Source organism: Cariama cristata, unplaced genomic scaffold (assembly GCF_000690535.1).
Source record: "Cariama cristata isolate BGI_N322 unplaced genomic scaffold, ASM69053v1 scaffold1457, whole genome shotgun sequence".
Classification (NCBI taxonomy): Eukaryota; Metazoa; Chordata; class Aves; order Cariamiformes; family Cariamidae; genus Cariama; species Cariama cristata.
This window is the reverse complement of record NW_009628119.1, coordinates 2194-11839: the sequence shown is the minus strand read 5'-3', so window position 1 is coordinate 11839 and position 9646 is coordinate 2194. Positions and strand designations below refer to the sequence as shown.

At 36.1% G+C, this 9646-nt stretch overlaps 1 protein-coding gene across 1 annotated transcript in view; it reads left to right on the top strand.

Moving 5' to 3' along the window:
* Positions 1–7580, top strand: part of LOC104165101 (glutamate receptor 2-like) — a gene marked incomplete at its 3' end in the record, with an annotated part of 14148 nt that extends 6568 nt beyond the window's left edge. The window contains exons 4-6 of the mRNA XM_009704648.1: positions 102–298; positions 4645–4698; positions 7419–7580. Coding sequence (XP_009702950.1) covers positions 102–298; positions 4645–4698; positions 7419–7580 — 413 coding nt within the window. The remainder of the gene's footprint in view (positions 1–101; positions 299–4644; positions 4699–7418) is intronic.
* Positions 7581–9646: the final 2066 nt, after the last annotated feature.

Sequence of the window (9646 nt, the reverse complement as noted above, 5' to 3'; positions counted from 1 at the left end):
GGGAAATCTTAAATAAGTAATCTCATAAATCACGTTCTAGAAGCTTGTTATTCCTGAAGCTTTATCAGTCATATCTTCTGTTTTCTCCTGTGCTTCACTAGGCTTATCAACATTGCAAGCTGTGCTGGATTCTGCTGCTGAAAAGAAATGGCAAGTGACTGCTATCAATGTAGGAAATATTAACAATGACAGAAAAGATGAAACTTACCGTTCACTGTTTCAAGATCTAGAGGTAAAAAAGGAAAGACGAGTGATTTTGGACTGTGAACGCGATAAAGTCAACGACATTGTTGATCAGGTTTGCTATTCTCCATTCTTCAGTGACAACAGTTAGCTATATTCTATAAGTAAACATAATGAGTTAATTTCTCTTGATCCTGTTTTTGTGATTATTATGCATCATTTGCAAGTGACAGGTTTGTATTGAGGACCACATACATATCAGGCAGAAAGCAAACATGCAAATCCTATAATCCCTCCCTTTGCTCACAGGCAAGATAATTCTATGTAGATGATCCTGTGTGGTTTTATATCCTGATTATTTAAAAAAAAAATAATCCATCTTGTTAAGGCTGTTTCACAATCTAAGTAGTATACTATATTATATGTAGATGGTACACTATTATAGATGATGCATTATAAATAGTTATATTATGTCTAGGGATTAGTTCTCCTTAGACCTAGAAAGTATTTTCTACTTCTAATGCTTTTTCCAAGAACATTTTACATCTTGGGAAGGCTGTATCAACAGCTTCTCTTTTCCATTTAACTCCCTTTGTAGTTCATATTTCTGAGCTCTTTGTCATTCATACTGTCCTTGGTTCTCTCTTCATTTTGTCTCTCTCTTAAAGTGTGTTAACCAAAATTGGATGCTCTTTTCCATAGCTAAGGCCTCCTGAGCTTTAAACAGAACAGAAAATTGTGTCTTCTCTCCACCTACACATATATTATTTGCCAAAATGTTGGGTTTTTTTTAAAATCTTCTTTTTCACAACAGCATCACAGTGCTCTGATTCAAATTGTTACATTACCTTCAAATCCACCTCTTCAATCCTAGTATCTAGGAAGGTCTTACTGTCTCTGTATCTTACTTCTTTTCATACATGCAGAGCACAATGGAAAATTATAAGGATAGCTCCCTGCTGACTTAAGCTTGACCATGTGAGGCTGTGCACCATCTGTAGGGATATATGATCAGAGTGTAGATATATTGGTTTCAAGCCTTTTTTTGAAGGTGGTGTTATTTTGGCCTTCGTTATGAAGGTCATTACATTTTGGAGAGGCTCAGACCATGTATCCTAAATGGAGTGTGTTATATTTGTCTGTTTTATTTGGAATTCATATCCACAAACTGTTTCTGTAATTTTCAAGATCAATTTGGATTGGATCCTGTTCTTCAGAGCACTTGCAACCTCCCTATCATCTACAGTTTTTTAGAATTGTATTTTCTGTCTTGTTATCCATGTCAAGAAATTAACTGAGCACAGCAATGCTTGAGAGAAATAGTATTTACAGGTCCTCTTCAGCTGGTTCTGTGTGGCTTTTCAAATGGTTGTTCGCTTACCTTACAGTGATGTTTTGTCTTGTCCACGTTCCCTTAAGAGTTTGTAATGATGTCATACAGGACAAAAGCCTTATTAGACTCAAGATAGTCACGTCTCCTATTTCCTCACTATCTATTAGGCTAGCTATCATACCAGTGAAAGGAAAGAAATTGCTTTGTCTTATTTTGATCTTGACAAGACTATATTGACTGTTTATCATCTTATTATCCTATAGATTCTTTTAAAATTAAGTATGTAATATTTATTATAATCTCTTTCCTGATATGAAAGTTTGACTGTAAATTTCTTCAGTTTATCCTTTTACCACTTTTTAAAGACAAGAACCTTCTTTACCCTTTAGTTACCACTCATTTTTACTGTCTTTTTTATTTAGTAACAGACTTATTTTTGTCTTTGGCTGCTTCTTGTTTTGATTGCAGCTTAGGGATGTTTTTCTTGCCCTAATTGCACTTTGATAGATTCTGCCTTGTTTTGAGCCTTAGATTTTCTCAGCTTATCCCCACAGATTTGTGCTACTCCTTAAGCATACGGATGGATAAACTTTTGTTTCTGCTGTTTAGATTTGTAAGTCACTGAAGAATTCTAGACAACTGGATCAGCCACACGGGTCAGTTAATATAATTCCAATTAGTTGTTCTCCTCAAAATAGTTTACTCCTATGCCCTAGAATATGGTCTCTTCAAGTACTGTCAGCTGCCTCAGACGGGTTTAGCCTTGAAATTCTCTTTCCAAGATACCCTAGCACTTTCTGGAGTTTGGTCTGTTTTTTAAGTCCATTATCTCTGTAACTTCCTCTGCAATTAAATTAATCCAATTAACTCTGTAACTTCCTTTCTTTACACTAAAAGGTAAACCCACTTTCAATTTCTCAAGCAGCCTGAAATAAAATCTAAAATAATTGTTTCTCTATTAATTTTCTCCATCTCTTAAAATGAAGGTCTCTGCTGAACAACAGATTTCTTGGCCTGTGAGTGTCCCTTGAGTGTGTTCTTCTGATTTTCTTTTCTAAAAGCAGAATATGTACTTCAAGTCTTGCTTTGCTACCCGATTTATTCTTTAAAAAATTCTTTTAATTCCTGCCCTGAAAAAACCCTCAGCAATTCCCTTCTTTTCATGAGGGTGCCTGAAATAGACCCTTTGTATCAGTATCCCTTTTCTTTTTTTGTGTATTTTTACTGAGACACTTGCAACAGGCTTTGTGTTGAGCAGATTTTTCTTGAATACTGAAGTATTATATGCATTCTTGATAATATTGAGCAGCAACTTCTTTACTTTCTTCCTTGCTTTCTGTTCTTGAACAAACCTTTTATTGTAGTGCTTTGATTTATCCCCCTAACACTTTAAGGGGTGGTGGCAACTTCAGGTTCACTGAGTCACGCTCTGTAGTCCTTGGATCTTTGTATAAACACACAATGTGTTGGTAAAGTTGCTTCATCATTCTTGTTTTTTGTCCCATGTTACAGTTTCTTTTCCAGATTTCAATGATTTATGTAAGTTGAAGTTGAAAAATATTTCAACTGAGTTCACCAGCTCTCCTCAGACTAGTTTATATTCGTCTTCTCTGATTTGGCAGGTCAGCGTAACCATGCTCTTCATTGTACAGCCTCTATCTCTTCTCAGCCAGCTTCCTTTGCAGAATCTCATTTCCCCCTTGTAATACCCTTTGAGCAGCCGTGCAATTACTGCAACTTCTTGTCTATCCCTGTTTGAGATGCTAGTCTAAACTAGGGACACTGGTGAATACCTTTTGTGCCCACAGCTCCTTCATCATGGAGCCACCGCTGACCCTTCTCAGAGTTTTTAACTGGCAGCATCCTTAGTGTTCATATGGATGAGTGGCACAGGGCAATGTTTTAGAAAGCTAGATGAATGAAATAGCGCCCAGTGGCAGTGAGAGCAGAGTTACTAACCATTGGTCCAAAGACTTGCAGCTACTGGTCGTTTTCTCAGATACCAATGGCAAAGAAGCATTTTATGCAGAAGAGCTAAGCTGTTTGGTCTAACTGAAATTTCTTTGGAAGCAGCAGCTGCATAAGAAATACATCTGAACATAATTCTTAAATCTTTTAATAAGTAATGAGTTTTAAGTAGTCTGAAGCAAGTAACTGTTTTAGAATAATTAAGTTCATATATCATGTATATATTGAGCTCAAAAGAGGAATAATTGAATAACTTCCATGGCCTATGTAATGTGATCCCTCTCAGTCTCAAACTCTGGTAATATAAAACTCAATGTTAAACAGAGCCTTCAGTTACATTTCTGTAACATCATTAAAGGGAGTATATGGACTATCATTCACTACTGGCCTGATATAAGTTACAGGATACCTCTTCTGAATATTTTAGTTATATGTTGAATGAGGAGATAAATAAATTATTCTCTCTTGGTTTAAGTTGTTCTCATTATTCAAAAGATGGAAGAAACCTCTAGAGTCCTCTTGTCTCCCAAATCCCTTCTGTGGAAAAGTGTTTTGCTTCAAAATGCAAACTTCCCCATGCAGATGTAGTCTTAGTTAGGCTTATTTGGGGGAAGAATCCATGCTACATGCCTGCCGGTGGAGACTACTGAGAAACCACCAGCTGGCTTTGAGGGAGATTATGAGGAAGCCTTAGGGCAATAAACAACAATTTGAACTTTAAAAGACTTCTTCATAAAGTAGGTGCTTTCATTAAGATCAACAGGCTTTTAAACTTTTTCTAGTTCAAGGAACGTTACAATTGTGCTACAAAGGAGCAGAATCTAAGTAGGAATCTCTGAGGCACAGTGCTTCTACTGCGTGATGCCCACTCTCTCCTGTCCAGGTTGTGCCTTTAATATACAGGAAAGTAATTAGCGTTCAGCTCCTCTGTTTACAGATACTGAGACTTGGAGTTCAACATGACTCATTTCCACCATCTGAGAGTATGTTCAATGGTGCATTAGGTAAACTAAAAAGTAAAGCACTGACCAAACTCACGATTGCATACTACAAAGCTCATAACTAGCTTTTAGATCATACTGCATTTTGTAGTTTTTAAGTCTCAGTCCATATATCAGGTGAACATGCTCCATTACGGAGGTATTTCTTCTTTTTTACAGGTTATCACAATTGGTAAACATGTTAAAGGATATCATTATATCATTGCAAATCTGGTAAGCATTTTTAATATTTAAAATACCTGTATTACTCATTTTACTGTTTAGGGAAGCACATCAACTGGTATTTTGTTTCAAATGCATTTTAGAAAATAGAAAAAAGCTAAATGTCTTTATCTGTACTAAATGAATGTATGTGTTGAGATGGTATTTGTTTTATTGGCTGAGTCTTTTCAGGGTTTGAATGCCTCCTGTGATACATCCATCAATGGGAGTGAAGGTTGCTCAGCACCTTCAGTAGAGCTTAATCCCTTTTTTCTACATTAGGCAAGTAGGGTAGGGAAATCAGAAAAATAACTTTCTGCATTATAAGCTGATACATTCATTCAGCAAACTGATGTTTCTTCTCTCACCTCTAAAGTACTTAAACATTACAGTTTTCAGCTGTCATTCTGCTAGACTAGTGAGTCTCAGCTTTACACATCTTCATTCCTCAGATTGGCTTGGTAAGCAGTTTGAATGAATCTTCTCTTGAACACAGGTGATCGGACAGTATAGCTAATAGTGTTCCTAAAGGGGGAAAGTTGAGGAAACTCACTAAATCTTGTCAAGGTAATCTTTTTGAAATTGTGTCTAAAGGTGAAGGGCCATTTTACTGACATTAAAGTCAACGACACTTATTTACTGAAGCTGGGGAATCTAATCCAATGGGGTTTTGTAACAGACAAAGCAATTCTGCAGACTTGAATCTCAGTTATTCTGTTCCAGAAAAGAGTTTTGAGGGTTGCATGGTGTGAGTGCCTCTAAATCAATTTTTTTCGTCATTTATTCTTGGACCGTGACAACATTTGATATAAATTCCAGCAGGGCCCAGAGTGCTCTAATTTGCACTCTGTCTTCCATAGTCCTTTGAGGGACCTGAGGTAACAGAACGACCATAGTGTGTCTATCGCACTTCAGACATAACCCCTGCCTCCTCCAAACCTTTGATCAAAACACTTTCCCCCTCCAGGGGGGCAGTATTCTGAAGAATCACATATATTGCTAGACAGGTGCGAAGAAGCCTTATACTCTAAAGGCCTCTTTAAAAGCAGAACAGTGGAGTTTCATTTTTATATTTATTAACTAATTTTGGGGATAAAGAAGTTAAGGTACTGATATTTACAAAGCAAGCATAAAAGTCTTACAAAATTTGAAAAATTCCCTAACTAATAGACATTTGTATTTTGCATTGCAAATATTGTATAAATAGTATTTTGAGTCTTTAGGGAAATAAACATTTGGGAAAAATTGCCTATTGTAATTAATTATGTTAACAGATTGCTCTTTTAGCCATTGCTTTAAGTTTGTAACAGTAAACCCATAAGATCTAAAACTTTCTGACTTTTTTATGTTAAAACTGTTTAATATTATATTTTTGCAAGGACATGTAGTGATAGGACAAGGGGCAATGGCTTTAAACTGAAAGAGGGAAGATTTAGATTAGATGTCAGAAAGAAATTCTTCTCGATGAGGGTGGCGAGGCACTGGAACAGGTTGCCTGGAGAAGCTGTGAATGCCCCATCCCTGGAAGTGTTAAAGACCAGGTTGGATGGGGCTTTGAGCAGCCTGGTCTGGTGGAAGGTGTTCCTGCCCAAGGCAGGGGGGTTGGAACGAGATGATCTTTAAGGTCCCTTCCGACCCAAACCATTCTATTGTTCTATGATACTTACTTCTGCAGATTTATACAGTTTAAATGAAAATATTGTAGATCTTTTGTATAATATCATATAAAGTATATGTGGTAATGATTTTAAAACAATGTTTTTCTGTCAGAAAGAAAACTTACATAGTACTTGATCATATCCCATATTCTTCACTGAATTCTCCTTCTTTCTTCTTTTCTTGACTGTAATAATGTTCTTCTTCAGTCTGATCAGTCAGTCAAGAAATTGATCTATTTTAAGAATAAAATATGCTGATAGGTGGAGAAGAGGTGAAAGTATATAATGAATGTTCCTGTTCAAACGTCAAGCTCACAATAATATTGAAGAAAGTTTCGTGATCCCTGTAGAAATACCTGTATTAGCATGCAGCAACACATCATTGATGAGTATCATTAACATGCAATAATTAAAGAGCACCTAGTTTAGCAATTGTAGCAACTTCTGATAATGTGGTCTGAAGTTGCTACTTCTTTTTATGTTCAGTCAGAGCACTCATTTAAACGGAAGTGTCTGAAATCAGAATTTCATTTAAATTCATTTGTGTGGTTATTTGAGGCAGGTTAAAACACAGAACATGGAAAATAAAACATATGTATTGTTTGTAAGAATGAGAAGTAGTTCTTTATACCAGAGGGAGGAGGCAGGGGAGATGGTAAATCCTTCCACGTGCTTTAGTGTTCCTAGCAAAAAGGGGACACAACTGTTGGCTGTAACTATTCCTAGCTGAAACTGGCTTGCCTAACTGTTATTCATGTCAGTGCTCCCTTTCTCATTTAAGCAGTCCCATTGAAATTAACAGGATTGTTTAGAAAAGTAAGCATGGCAAGGACAGATCCACTCAGCCCTTGCTCTGTAAAGATGTATGTCTAGTGAGCAACAAGAGACGTTCCTGGGTGATGGAGCTGACAACTTAATCCTGGCAGCCCAGGATTTAAACTTGGATCCTGCTTGAGGAAAATGTTGGCGTACACTTCTGCAGCAGAAGTCATATGGTAACTCTTTATTTCTATATACTATTGAGAGATCTGCCAAAACTGTTGGAATGACAGACATAATATTTTCTGTGCCCAGGGATTTACTGATGGAGATTTGTCAAAAATTCAGTTTGGAGGAGCTAACGTCTCAGGATTTCAGATAGTTGACTATGATGATCCTCTGGTGTCAAAATTTATACAACGTTGGTCAACACTGGAGGAAAAAGAGTATCCTGGTGCACACACTAGTACAATTAAGGTATGTCTTACATTTGTTTTAACCGTGACAGATGTACAGGATGTGAGGGAATTGGAATAGAAAGACAAGAGACAGAGAAAGCCCTTCGAAATCAGCTGTGCCAACACAATTTTATATTTCTCTGGGGTACTTTTAACATTCTCTGTCATAGGACTGGTTGAGCAAAGATGCTGCACTGTCAAAAATGTTCAAGACAACTTTAATTTTTCTTGTGTAAATCTCACCTGACAGCTTGTTAGGTAATTGTTTTGGCTGTGATGATATATTAAGTATGTACTGACTTTTTTTGGTTTTTATCTGTGTTTTGAAATGTTTTAAAGACAAATATGTAGTCATGCGTAGGCTTCCAGGGAGCACAGATCTAGCACTTTCTGATATAACATAATCTCCCAAAGAAACGGTAAGACAGTTGCTTTGAGACAGATGCCTAAATCCTACAAAGACTTTTAAAATTAAATGTTATGCCTGAGGCACAGAATCATGGCCCGATTTGAGACCTGAGTGGCACAAGATGTGACACTGGGCAAGTGGTTAAACTTCCTTACCTCAGTTTTTCCTCTGGATAAAATAGTATCTTCTTACCTCCTGTGACATTCTGAGGATCAATTAGTGCTTGCAAGATGTTAAAAAGAATAACACAATTTTAATGCTAAATAATTTTTCTTATAAGTAATACAATCAGAAATTTTACTAACAATGAGTATACTTGAGTAACTCTAAAATGTATTAAGACAAAAAGATAAATGACAAATGTTCTAGGCATAATTTTTTTGTGTCCTATAGCTTGAATATGAAGCATATTCTTGATTTATAATGAGATGGATAAGAAATTTCAGCAAGGGGTGGAAGAAACATTTTTTTAAATTCCCAGAACAAAAATCCTTTAAAGCATACAGCCTTAATTTAATCTAAAAAATAAAGTTTGTAGGTTCCTTTTTTTTCTGAGGCCAAATTTGGGAGTGAGTTAGTCAAAGGTATGATTTTTCTGTGGTTATTTTTGTATTTTAAAATCTTTATGACAGAGTAAATGAATTCCTCATTTGATGTTTGACAAAATAAACTAGATCCTGTGTCATGCCTTCAGATACGTTCATATTACATACGAGTAATATGTGTAATATGTATTGCTCTCATTTAGGAAAAAGGGAAGGGATGTGACTGTGGGTGATTAATAAAATTCTTTTGTCTCTCTGATTCTTGAGTGTCCAAGTCTACCTACTTACCTACTAATGTTGCAGAATCGTAGTCTGGAAATAATCACAGTGAAATGCATGACTAAAGTAAAAAAGTCTAACTGAAACCAAGATGCAGTTTTTCCCATTCGTGGAAAAATAAATCGGTGGGACACAGTGCTAAAGATTCTAATACCTCTGGTGTTACTTACAGTAGGGGAGGAATTGCATGTGTGTTAGATAAGATTAAGTATTTGCAATGTTTTATTATGACATAAAATCTGTAACTTTATCACAGATATTCCCTTTATTTCTTCCATAATAGATCCTTTCAAATCTACTAGAAATTGAAAGGGTTGAAGGACGGTATTTGGAATATCTTATGTTTTTGAGGTTTATTTTGTTAAGGATAGGGAAAATAAGTTAATTGAAACATTTATTTTCATGAATTCCATTAACTTAAAACACATTTTTAAATTCAGTTAAAAAGGCTGATCTGTCTTCCATTCTATATTGCATGCTTAAGGAATATACAGGATCGCACTGATATTCAGTCAAGAGATTGAGACTTAAGTTAAATTATCACATAATTTATAAATGCTAGAAGTATTGATGAGGGGAAGATCATGGGTGTATATTGCAATGTTTGGAGAGATCGATTGTATCAGTTACTGTATTTCTTTGTGTAGGTTTCTATCTTTTGCCCTTATACATGTATTACTTGTCATTTTTGCCTGCCATTACATGTAAGGACAGAGATACATCACATTTGATTCCCATCCTTGAGGGAGCTGGAGGCAAAGCAGAATCGTAGAAATCATAGAAACAGGGCAAGAAAGATCTTTGAGCAGTCAGGCACCTGGCCTGTCCTCCCTGCATGAAGGCGGAATCAGA